Source organism: Saccopteryx bilineata, chromosome 11 (assembly GCF_036850765.1).
Source record: "Saccopteryx bilineata isolate mSacBil1 chromosome 11, mSacBil1_pri_phased_curated, whole genome shotgun sequence".
NCBI classification, from domain to species: Eukaryota; Metazoa; Chordata; class Mammalia; order Chiroptera; family Emballonuridae; genus Saccopteryx; species Saccopteryx bilineata.
In genome coordinates this window covers 21,952,853-21,965,776 of record NC_089500.1, presented here as the reverse complement: position 1 = coordinate 21,965,776, position 12,924 = coordinate 21,952,853, and the positions used below count along the sequence as shown (strand labels likewise).

Here is a 12,924-nt window from a genome sequence, read left to right as displayed (position 1 = left end):
CAGTAAATTTTAAAATATATTTGTTGGAATTTTGCTAAATAATCTTTTTTCCCCCTGATCATTATTCTCTATACCTTTTGAGAAAATTATCTAAAAAGAGCAAGACCTAGTAAGACAGGTCAGATGCCCTCGTGTGCCTCTCTCTCCTGTCCACACTTTTATAACCATATATAAAATACCGAAAACACAAGTGAAATGGTAACCCCAAGATAAAACGGGTGAATCAAAATAGAGAAAAGGTGATAGTTAATGTTCAGAAGACAGAACAGTCTTCCATAACAAAATTAAGTTCTTTTTTTAATCTTGTTTTTATTAATTTTAATGCAGTGACATTGATAAATCAGGGTACATATGTTCCGAGAAAACATCTCCAGATTATTTTGACATCTGATTATGCTGCATACCCCTCATCCAAAGTCAAATTGTCTTCCTTCACCTTCTATCTAGTTTTCTTTCTGCCCCTCCCCTCCCCCCATTCCCTCTCTCTCCTTCCTCACCCCCTCCACACCCCCACCATCACCTTCTTGTCCATGTCTCTGAATCTCATTTTTATGTCCCATCTATGTAGGGGTTCATACAGTTCTTAGTTTTTTCTGGTTTACTTATTTCACTCCGTATGTTATCAAGGTCCATCCATGTTATTGTAAATGATCCGATGTCATCATTTCTTATGGCTGAGTAGTATTCCATAGTATATATGTACCAAAGCTTTTTAATCCACTCATCCTCTGACGGACACTTGGGCTACTTCCAGATCTTCGCTATTGTGAACAATGCTGCCACAAACATGGGGGTGCATTTCTCCTTCTGGAACAGTTCTATGGTATTCTTGGGATATATTCCTAAAAGTGGGATGGCTGGGTCAAAAGGCAGTTCGATTTTCAATTTTTTGAGGAATCTCCATACTGTTTTCCACAGAGGCTGCACCAGTCTGCATTCCCACCAGCAGTGCAGGAGGGTTCCCTTTTTTCCATATCCTCGCCAGCACTTATTCTGTGTTGTTTTATTGATGAGCGCCATTCTGACTGGTGTGAGGTGATATCTCATTGTGGTTTTAATTTGCACTTCTCTAATCATTAGTGATGTTGAGCATTTTTTCATATGCCTATTGGCCATCTGTATGTCCTCTTGGGAGAAGTGTCTATTCATTTCTTTTGCTTTTTAGTTTGATATAGTCCCATTTGTTTATCTTTTATTTCATTTGCCCATGGAGATAAATCAGCAAATATATCGCTGCGAGAGATGTCGGAGAGCTTATTGTCTATGTTTTCTTCTAAGATGCTTATGGTTTCACGGCTTACATTTAAGTCTTTTATCCATTTTGAGCCCTGGCTGGATGGTTCGCTTGGCTGGAGCATTGTCCTGCAATGCAGAGGTGGCTGGTTCGGTCCTTGGCCGGGGCACATACAGAAACAGATTGATGCTTCTGTCTCCCCCTTCCCCCCCTTCCTCTCTCTGAATTCAATAAAAATAAAAGATTAAAAAAATAGAAAAAAATAAAGTCTTTTATCCATTTTGAGTTTATTTTTGTGAATGGTGTAAGTTGGTGGTCTAGTTTCATTATTTTGCAGGTGGCTGTCCAATTTTCCCAACACCATTTATTAAAAAGGCTGTCTTTACTCCATTGTATTTCCTTACCTCCTTTGTTAAGTATCAGTTGTCCATAGAGCTGTGGGTTTATTTCTGGGTTCTCTGTTCTGTTCCATTGAGCTATGTGCCTGTTCTTATGCTAGTACAAGGCTGTTTTGAGTACTATGGCCTTGTAATATAGCTTGATATCAGGAAGTGTGATACGTCCCCCTTTATTCTTCTTTTTTAAGATTGCTGAGGCTATTCGTGTTCTCTTTTGGTTCCGTATAAATTTTTGGAATATGTGATCTATATCTTTAAAGTATGTCATTGGTATTTTAATTGGTATTGCATTGAATTTATAAATTGTTTTGGGTAATATAGACATTTTAATGATTATTCTTTCTAACCATGAGCACGGTATATGCTTCCACTTATTTGTATCCTCCTTGATTTCTTTTATCAATGTTTTATAATTTTCTGAGTACAAGTCTTTAGTCTCCTTGGTTAAATGTACTCCTAGGTAACTTTATTTTTTTGGTTGTAATAGTGAAGGGGATTATTTCCTTAATTTCTCTTTCTGACTGTTCATTGTTGGTGTATAAAAATGCCTCTAATTTCTGAGTATTAATTTTATAACCTGCTACTTTGCTGAATTCATTTATCAGGTCCAGTAGTTTTTTGACATAAAATTAAGTTCTTATGTTCTTTTTTTGTTCCTCATTTTGAAAAATCTGTTGGTGGCCCTGGCCGGTTGGCTCAGCGGTAGAGCGTCGGCCTAGCGTGCGGAGGACCCGGGTTCGATTCCCGGCCAGGGCACATAGGAGAAGCGCCCATTTGCTTCTCCACCCCTCTGCCGCGCTTTCCTCTCTGTCTCTCTCTTCCCCTCCCGCAGCCAAGGCTCCATTGGAGCAAAGATGGCCCGGGCGCTGGGGATGGCTCTGTGGCCTCTGCCTCAGGCGCTAGAGTGGCTCTGGTCGCAATATGGCGATGCCCAGGATGGGCAGAGCATCGTCCCCTGGGGGGCAGAGCACCGCCCCTGGTGGGCGTGCCGGGTGGATCCCGGTCGGGCGCATGTGGGAGTCTGTCTGACTGTCTCTCCCTGTTTCCAGCTTCAGAAAAATGAAAAAAAAAAAAAAAAAAAAAAAAAAAAAAAAGAAAAATCTGTTGGCAAGTCACAACAGGTACAACTAAGAAAGGTCAAAATATATTTAGAACAATGAACTTAAAACTACTGCTGTTTCCTGAAGCTGTTATAAAATAAACAAAGCCACTATTAGACATGGAGAAAACTGCCCAATTTTTATTTTTAGCTGTTTACTCCTCTATTAAATACTTACTAGAAATGAATGGTAGTTACTGTTCATTAATTTAGACTAATGGGTTTAATCAGAGGCAATAAAAAGAATTATAGATTATAAAAAGGTTCATCGTAATCAGAAATAAAAATTTAAAAAGTTAAATTAAGGTAACAATTTATTAGTTAACAGATGTTTTTAGAAACATTTTTAAAAAACAAACGCACTTAATGATAATTAACCTATTAGTCATTCATATATACATGCTGCTACTCAAGTCTGGAACTTCCTTTCTGTTATGAGAAGTAAAAAATATCCTATTTAGCCTGATCTGTGGTAGCGCAGTGAATAAAGCATAGACCTGAATTGAGGTCACAGGTTCAAAAACCCAGGCTTGCCCAATTAAGGCCCAATTAAGAGAAGCGACTACGTACCAAGTGATGCTTCCTGCTCCTCTCCCCCTTTCACACTCTCTCTCAAATCATTAAGTAAATTCTTTAAAAATATATAAAAAAATAAAAATAAAAATTACCCTAAACACAAGAATAGTGATGCTGGCAATTCAGATATCCCAAAGATATGCAAGTGCTTCCTTTAAGTGAAAAGGTGAGTACAGTAAGATACTTTGAAGAGACCACATTCACATCACTTTTATTACAGCATGCTGTTATTTCTATTTTATAATTAGTTATTGTTGTTAATCTCTTATTGTGCCTAATTTATAAATTAAATTTTATCGTAGGCACATGTAAGGTTCTATGCCCTCCATGGTTTTCGGCATCCACTGGGGGTCATGCAACATACCCCCTGCATATACGGAAGGACTACTGTATATTCATTCATCTTACTGCTCTTGCCACGTTTCAGCTATATCACAAAATAGGCATTTGTGCACTAATTGGAATCCTTGTGGCCTTTCGTGTCTGGCTTCTCTCACTAAATATAATGCTTTAAAGGTTCATCCATGACTTATCATGGATCAGTACTTCATTCCTTTATATGGTTGAATACTCTTCTAATTCATAGATATACCTCATTTAATTTATCATTTGATGGAAAATTGCATTGTTTCCACATTTACAGGTATATTTGTATACAAGGTTAGTGTGCATGTGTACAAATTTAGTGTTCAATATTCTTGGCTATATAGCATCCAGGAGTGAAATTGCTGGGTTATACTGTTATTCTGTATTTTAATTTTTGAGGAACAGCAAATTTTCACAAAGCCACTGAACCATTTTATACTCCCACAAGCAGCATATGAAGACTCCAATTTCTCCGTATCTTCATTAACACTTGTTATTGTCCTCCTTTTTTGATTATAAACATTCCAGCAGGTGTGAAGTGGCATGGAATTCGTTTGCATTTGCATTTCCCTGATAGCTCATGAAGCTAAGCATCTTTTCACAGCACCCACTTTTAAACATATAGTAACAGATGTCCATCCTATTTGATTCAGGGATATAATTCTTCAATATACAGGTGTGTTAGATAAATTGAGAAAGCCAAATACCATTTGTAGTAAGACATCTGCCTTAAGATATAGAAACATATTATTTCCAATAATCATTAAATTATCTATCTTTCTAGGTTATCTACTATTCTGAAGCTATAAGTATGATTAGCTATAGTAGAAGCTTCCTTAGCTGGAAGTCTAAATGAAAGGATTTAAAAAAAAACAGAATTATCGTAAAAGCCTGCCTACCTCCAACCCTCCCATCATTGCCAATGTTAATTCATTTAAAAAAACTGAGAATATCATAACTGCAGAATGTTTTACTATAAACTGTAGAATAGTGATGATATAATTTGTTAGGTTGTAATATTACGGTTCCAACCCTTAACATACAGATAGGTAGGGAATGGATCAAATCAGACAATTACAGTGGTATCACAGCTAATTCACTGGGAATTGATTAGTTCTGGTGGGGTTATACATTATTATATAACAAATGTTTTAAAGCTTTGATGTGTGTAATATTTATTATATGCTGAAAGTTTTCGTTCATTGTATATGGAGTCGATAGCTAAATATTAAGAAATTAATTGAATTAGTTCAGGTACAAGATATTTTTGTAAACAATCTACTGTAATTGAGAACTCATTCTTTTGTTAAAGGAGCACTAAAAAACTGAGCACCATCCCTTACCTCAAAATCCCTCAAATTCTGTTATTGGACTAATTATGGTCTTTCATCACCAAGATATTTATTCACAGAATAACTAAAAACTTTCAACAGAAGCAATGAATACTTAAATGGAAAAGTATCTGAGTATTCTCAAATTTGCACTTACTTTAACAAAAAAAATTCTACCATTCTTCTGAGCAGCATATGTTAATTATTCATGAACAGGGCACTTTGATGGCTCAAAATTAATTAAATCAAAAGAAAAGGTTTTTTTTTGGATGTGTTCCAACTTCTCTAAGTTTAAGAGCTATGAATAACTCGTGTGAGTTTCAAACAAGGCAAAATGGTTTATCTAATTAGAGGAATTTGAAGGACATTTTTTACCTGTATCCATACTTTGGTTCAACTGCTGATCACTTGTTTCTCCATCTTCACTGATATATCCAGGAGGCGGTGTTTCTACAGAAGTTTAGAGCAAATCAAGCATAGTTACAATTTAACCACACCTTTTCTCCCAGCTACCAAAGATAACCATTGCTCCAAATAACAAATATAAATGTTATATAACATCCTTATAAAAGCATTATTGGATACTAAAAGCTTAGGATTCAGGTTCTGTTGCAAATCTTGTAGGTAAATCCTTAAAGCCTACTTGAAATACAATCGAGCTCTCTGGGCATATTTTCTTAGCCATTACTTATATATATCTGGCTCATTCTCATATGTATATATATTTTCTGAAACAAAAGCCAAAAACAGAACTTCAAGGATGCCTCAGTTCTGGATCAGTGTGCTTCAAAGACATTAGTACCTACAGTGCTTTCTGTTTTTGTTTCCTTAACTAATGGCCACCATGGTTAAAGGACCCGCTCCCCACTCACATACATGACTTCAGATTACAAAGTAAAACAGGCTTACAGCTTCACCAAGTTTTAGAAGGCAAAATATGGTAATATAGTTCAGGACTTGTCTCAGCTTGACTTCTACCCAAAAAGTGTATTTGTTCCTGGGATCTCTAACCAGTAAGTGCTTGAGTATTATAGCAGAAAATTAAATTCAAATACAGACTACCTCATAAAACTGAGGCAAAATGCTCCCCGAAAGGAATTAAGATTCTAATGTGTCATTTCCAACATGATTTATGAACAAAATATTTATTCAGGAGACATCTGAATACCTGAATGAGCTTTACATAAAATAAAAACATTTATACAATTTTATCAATTATAATTTCAAAAACGAAAGGTAAGTTTAAATGACTATAAATAGTTTAATATTTACATTGCTGGACAGTTTTAAGTATTTCAAATAATGCAGACACATACCAAGAAGAGACAAGAGAGAAGATATACGTTACAGGTTTTCTTTATTAACCCTTTACAATCTCCCTTCAATAAGCTAACTACAAATTTTAACTTAATATCAAACTTTTCACTTAAGTGTCAGTACCCCAAAAGTTTTAATACTAAAAATTTAAAAATAAAATACCTTCATATATTCAAACAACACAGACTGTAAAGTATATCATGAGCTATTTCAAAATTTAAAGCTGATAAAATTAAACAAAGCTAAGCTTTGCCAGTGTAACTGCCCATGTCTCAGAGGTCTAAGCAGGAAGAAGTACTTTTAAATACTTTATCTTATTTACTTTTCTTCATTATTATTTACCTATAAAATAATAAAGCTATTAGCATTTTGGAGAAAATATTAAAATTTCTTTTGAAGTGAAATAAAAAATGAACCCTTAGGTTTTACTATCAGTCAGAGTTGGGTAAACCCCATTGTCCAGAAAAGCAAATAGGTACAAACCACTTTTGATTTTCCACTTTGTAAAATATCCAAATCTAAACAAATAAAGGAAAACCAAGTCCAAACATCTCCACAGGTGGAAACCACTGAGCATTCTGATTGCCATCCTTCCAAATAATTACTGGGCCGCTGAAGACTGTATGCTTTCTTCCACCTCAGTTTCCAGTATTGCTAAATCAGTCCCACTTCAAAGACTTCAAATGCCACCCCCTCCTCACATCACACACCAAATTCTACTTCCAGACAAACGCTCTCCCTAGGAAATGACCTGTCTCAGCCTGTTCCCTCCCATCCTCACCCTCATTCTGCATTCCACTCTACGCACTACTTCCTCAATTCTCAAAGAGTTTGTTTCCTAGCAACTCATAAAGCAATCTTAAATTTCTCTTTTGGAATAAAATAGTGATCAAATAAATGCACGTTGAAACCATCAGAAGACATCTTCTCACTTTAGAAATTAGCTATTTTGAAAAATCTTCATTTAAAAAATTTGCCTTCAATGAAAAGGCATTGAAACACATTTAAAAAAATTTTTTATATACTTGAAACTCTAAGTTCCTTATATAATTTTAGTTGTGTGAAAATAAGAGCAGGATAGAAGAATATTACAAAAGGACAAAAGGATTAACACTAAAATATCCAATGAGGAGCTTAATCCTCTAGTTTCTGCTTAAAAGAAAAAAAAAAACACATCAAAAAGGGGAAACAGAAAATATTAGTTGTTCTCCTAAAAAACAGTGAAAATTAAAAGGGTAGGTAGCTGCTATATCATGGAATATGTCCCTGAATCACATGATCAATAGTTAGAGCAGGAGTTACTGAGGCCCAGATGAAAAAGGACTAAAAGAATTTCTGATTTTCAGTACAACATAAGCACTGCTATGCCTCTAGAACTAAAATACCTTATCTCCTATAGAAATGTTACATTTCTCTTAAACATTATCTATGAACGTAATTATTTGGTCAATCTGTAATTACATTTGTTTCAGGACCAGTTTTTTCCTGTGTCATTCATTTTGCTTACATTCTACATCTCTCTTAGCTTCAACAACTAAGACAAACTTACTAAGATCTTTTCTTTTCTGCTTCTCAGAGTACTTTGATTAAAGCCACTGCAAAAGAAAATGAAATATAAAGTAAAACTTTTCTCCAGACAAAATGTTTAAGTTACTAAGTTTATACATTTCACAAAATAATCACGCAACAGGTATTTTTCTATTTAAAATCCAAAAGCATTTTTAAAAATAGCAAACCGCAGTTTACTAATTCTTAAATGTTTATAAACAAAATTTGTACCTATCCCAATTTTTAGGAGATTCAGAAGGCAAAAATACCTGGGATGTAATTACTCTGTGGCTCGATTCCGGCTGGGAAATTAGTGTTTTCTGGAATGGAGTGGGTGTAGTCATCCAGAGGCGGCAGTTCTGTGAGGATTTCAGTGTGCCGTGGCACTAACACAGGAGGCAAAACTAGAAAGTGAAAAAACCCACATTAATGGCAAGGAGCAAGGGCCAAGACCTCTAATAAAAGTTTTCACTCTGGTCGGTTGGCTCAGCAGTAGAGTGTCAGCCCAGTGTGTGGATGTCCTGGGTTCTATTTCTGGCCAAGGCACACAGGAGAAGTGCCCATCTGCTTTTCCACTCTTTCCTCTCTCCTTTCTCTCTCTCTCTCTCTCTCTCCCCCTCCCACAGCCAAGGATCCAGTGGAGCAAAGTTGGTCTGGGCACTGAGCATGGCTCCATGGCCTCCACCTCAGGCGCTAGAATGGCTCCGGTTGCAACAGAGCAATGGCCCAAAGGGGCAGAGCATCGCCCCCTAGTGGGCATGCCAGGTGGATCCCGGTCGGGTGCTTGCAGGAATCTGTCTCTCTGCCTCCCTGCTTTTCACTTCAGAAAAATTACAAAAAAATAAAGTTTTCACAAAAATAAAGAAAGTAGCGTGCTTAATTTTCTATATTTAGGGCCCACCTATTTAGTATTATACAAGTTATTAAGAAATAGACAAATTTGATATTGATTTTTAACTTACTATATGGCTCACAATTTAAATTTCCAAAACCCAATTTATCTTGTACTTTTGGGGACAAGGTGATCCTGGTAACATTATACTACCATAAAGTTAAAAAATCCTCATTGAAAAGGTTGCAAAAAGACTTATAAAATCAAATTTAGGGTATTTTCTAAAAATACAGCTGTAGTCTCAAAAAGTTTTTGAGTACACAGCTAAGTAAACGTAAAGTCTTCCTATGAATTTTACTAAACTGCTGAGATAGGAATGATGTCATTAAAAATACTTAAAGCCCTGGCCGGTTGGCTCAGCGGTAGAGCGTCGGCCTAGCGTGCGGAGGACCCGGGTTCGATTCCCGGCCAGGGCACATAGGAGAAGCGCCCATTTGCTTCTCCACCCCTCCGCCGCGCTTTCCTCTCTGTCTCTCTCTTCCCCTCCCGCAGCCGAGGCTCCACTGGAGCAGAGATGGCCCGGGCGCTGGGGATGGCTCTGTGGCCTCTGCCTCAGGCGCTAGAGTGGTTCTGGTCGCAACATGGCGACGCCCAGGATGGGCAGAGCATCGCCCCCTGGTGGGCAAAGCGTCGCCCCTGGTGGGTGTGCCGGGTGGATCCCGGTCGGGCGCATGCGGGAGTCTGTCTGTCTCTCCCTGTTTCCAGCTTCAGAAAAATGAAAAAAAAAAACTTAAAAAAACCACTCAGAGAGCAAAATGACAACAAACAGTTAATGCAGCAGACAGGTAAACAGTTTTATTTCTAAGCAGACTAAATTTGGGGAGTTACCATTTCCTACAAATGTTCTTTGATCTGAAACAGCATGTTATCCCAAGAAATGATCTTTCTCGATAAAATATACTTTCCATAAAATATTTTTAAAATAAAAAGTATCGTTAATGATCACCAAATAATATACTGAATTTATTAGAATTTAACACCAAAATTTTCCTGGATGAATTAGGTATAAGAGTGCCTAATATACTTAAGTTCAAGCAATTAATTAAAAAAAATGTAATTTTCCTACCTGGGGTCTCAACTCTCTGGTAGTGATATGGGTTTACACATACTTCATCCTTTTTAAGATTAAAAGCATATTCGCAGTTTTCAATTGCTTTGAGTTCATGGTGGCTGTGGAGATCAGGCCAGCGCCATAATCGGCAATATATAACGTGGGGCAGTCCTTTCCGGTGAGACACCTGAAGACGACCATCAAGAGACCTATTGGGAAGCAAGGGGAAAAGAAAGAGGGAGCCTTAAAAAACAGAACAGTCAACTGCACTAAACTAGTACAATAAAAGCATAAAGAAAAGAATGACAGACAGTTAGTTTTAGTGAGTACAAAGAAGAAAAATGTACTATTTAATGGATCTGACATAAAAGTAAACAGCAGCTCTGGCAGATGTTACTCAAAAACATGCTACACGAATGACTCAAGTGTCAGTGAATGGCTAACCATTTGGGAAAAAATAGACTTTTTAAGAGTATCATATATTTACACTTAAAAAACTTTGTCAACTTTTATCTTTTGTAAATCAAACTCTTTAGGGATTCTTTTAAGGGTAGTCATTCTGTAGGTGACTGAATTATCAAAAAAAGGAACTGCAGTGAAGAATGGTAAATACCAACAATGACATAAAACTTAAACTAGTGTAACTAGTTACCCAGCTGTGACTGTGTTGAGTGCTGAGGTGTATTTCCATAGCTCACACATAAATGCAGACGGCAATGAATATGATGAAATGAAATGGACAAATGCCAATATGCTCAAAAAGAGAATGAGGTGATGAAAAAAAAACCCATAGAAGAACAAGTTAGCCTCATGATAATTGTGTTATCAACTGTGTGTTTATTAGTATACAGATGAGATTTAGATGACAGCAAGAAATTTAGCAAAACTTGGTTATATATCTATTTTAAAATTAGGCCAATAACAGATCTCAAACTAATGAGAATATATTTACCAAAGTTCCTATTCTTTTAGGGGATGCAATAATTTAAAGGTTCAAAATTAGAATTTCACTGATCAAAACTTCAACTGAAACATTTAATATACTTCTAATACTGGCAAGCAGGTATTTTAAATGCCATGCCTTATTATTTTACAGTAAGGTAACATCCTAGGCAAAATTATACTAAGCAACCCACTATAGGTCTTCCAAAACAACCCCCCTCCCACAAGATTGCTGGGATTCGACAGAGGGCAGAATATTCACCTGGTTTGTTCAGAGAAGCTGTAAAGGCCTGTTGTATCCCACTGATCTATCGTATTTGGTGTACTCAGTCCCCAAATTTCAGAGCAAGTGCTGTGCATAAATTGAAAAACAAAAAATTGATGTGAACATGGAAGCATGGTTATTCAAAATACCATGATGTAAAACATGAAAAATGTACAGAATACTTCCTTCACCCAGAAAATATACATTGCTTCACTTTTTCACAGGCATTTAGTGCTGGTTTCTATATTTTCTATATGAAGGAAGCCAATAAAATGAAACATGTGACTCCAGATAAATTATGATTATGTTTTTAAAATGTGAATACCAATGTTCTCTAGCTTAATGAAATCACACCTATAATGCCCTTTCCAATTTCCTCTACTCACAACAAAAGATCTAATACTTATGCCATTAGCCTTACTAGCTGTGCTTCATTTTATAATCCAGTTTAAAACTTATCTCAACATAAACTTATCTTTAATATAGAAAAAAATTCCAATCAAAACAGACATCCACAGTTAAGATTTTCAAGTTATTTGTTTGAGATACTAATATATTCAGTTTTAGAAATTATTGCTCTTTTACCACTACAAAGGACAAGGAAGTAGATTTTGAAACCATTCTAATGTAGCATACCACCTTTTGAAAAGTTTTGAGAAATTTCTATGAAGACTAAAGATATGTGAAAGCAACAAATTTTTTAAAAAATTTATTCATTTTAGAGAGATGGGGGGAGAAAGAGAGAAGGGCAGGGGGAGGAGCAGGAAGCATCAACTCCCATATGTGCCTTGACCAGGCAAATCTGGGGTTTCGAACCAGCAACCTCAGTGTTCCAGGTCAACATTTGATCCACTGTGCCATCACAGGTCAAGCAAGCACCAAATTCTTAAGAGACAGTATGAATATAAAAAATGTGCTATATCTAGTGTTTTGTTTTTTTGTTTTTTTTTTAATCAATACACTTGAAAGACACAGACCAAAAAGAACTCAAAATTTTCTCCCATATTTCTTTCCAGAACCTGGGCATTCGAGGCAGTTCTCCCTGTTCCCCAGCCACGACATCTCATGTGTAGAGGAAGGGAAGAAAAGGAGTTTACAAGAGAGTCTGAAAATGAACTTTTCACCATTCCAGGTCCTCTCAGGTCCTAAGTTTTACTTTTAAAAATTTAAGAGTTAAAAATGGTAATTACTGCAACTCAATTTCATTTCATACATACTACAAAGTCATCAGTATTTCAAGAGGAAAAAATATTTCAAAACAACTGCAGAAAATAAAATCAAACAAGTGATTAAATTCTAGATGCACATCCTGCTAATGAATGAGCTAACTCAATCAGATTTCAAAGGGCAATGGTGAGAAGTGCCGTCTTCCTGTGGCTGGCAGCACCTCCACCACACGGACTGCTGGGCTTCATGGGATAGGACCTCTGCCATAGCCACTGGGATGCAGAAACACCTCATGCCATACTTTGGGGCTATTGTAACTGTAAGGGTGAAGAACGTTTTAAATGCATTTTCAGACACCTTCCAGTTCCTTGAGGAATTTTACAGATTCTCTAGCTTTTTAGGCTGCAGACATCCATCTTTCACTTTCCAAAAAGCAAAAGTCAGAAAAAGCGAGAAAACTGGAAGATAATTTAGACCTTTTCTTTTTTCCAAAGGTGTACTGACTGAAAAAAAAAAACCAACATAAAATAAATGGTTCTTTTATTTAAAAGTTACCAAATAGATACTAGAACCATATAGCACCATGTAGTTTAAATCACAATAAAATCAACTCAATTCCAGAGTCTTATGAATCTGAATTTAAACCTCAGAAGGAAGATTATACAACATACTCTTCTTTCCTGGAAAATAATTTTTAAAAAAATGATTAACAAAAGAATAAATTGAGATTCTGCTTTT

At 36.2% G+C, this 12,924-nt stretch overlaps 1 protein-coding gene across 5 annotated transcripts in view; it reads right to left on the bottom strand.

Moving 5' to 3' along the window:
* SMAD2 (SMAD family member 2) overlaps nucleotides 1-12,924 on the bottom strand; it is an 84,515-nt gene that overhangs the window by 18,840 nt on the left and 52,751 nt on the right. For all 5 annotated transcript variants that reach the window (XM_066247486.1, XM_066247483.1, XM_066247485.1 and 2 more), the window contains 4 exons: nucleotides 11,017-11,106; nucleotides 9,828-10,021; nucleotides 8,139-8,273; nucleotides 5,380-5,454 (listed from right to left, as the gene is read on the bottom strand). In XM_066247486.1, the coding sequence (XP_066103583.1) occupies nucleotides 5,380-5,454; nucleotides 8,139-8,273; nucleotides 9,828-10,021; nucleotides 11,017-11,106 (494 nt within the window). The remainder of the gene's footprint in view (nucleotides 1-5,379; nucleotides 5,455-8,138; nucleotides 8,274-9,827; nucleotides 10,022-11,016; nucleotides 11,107-12,924) is intronic.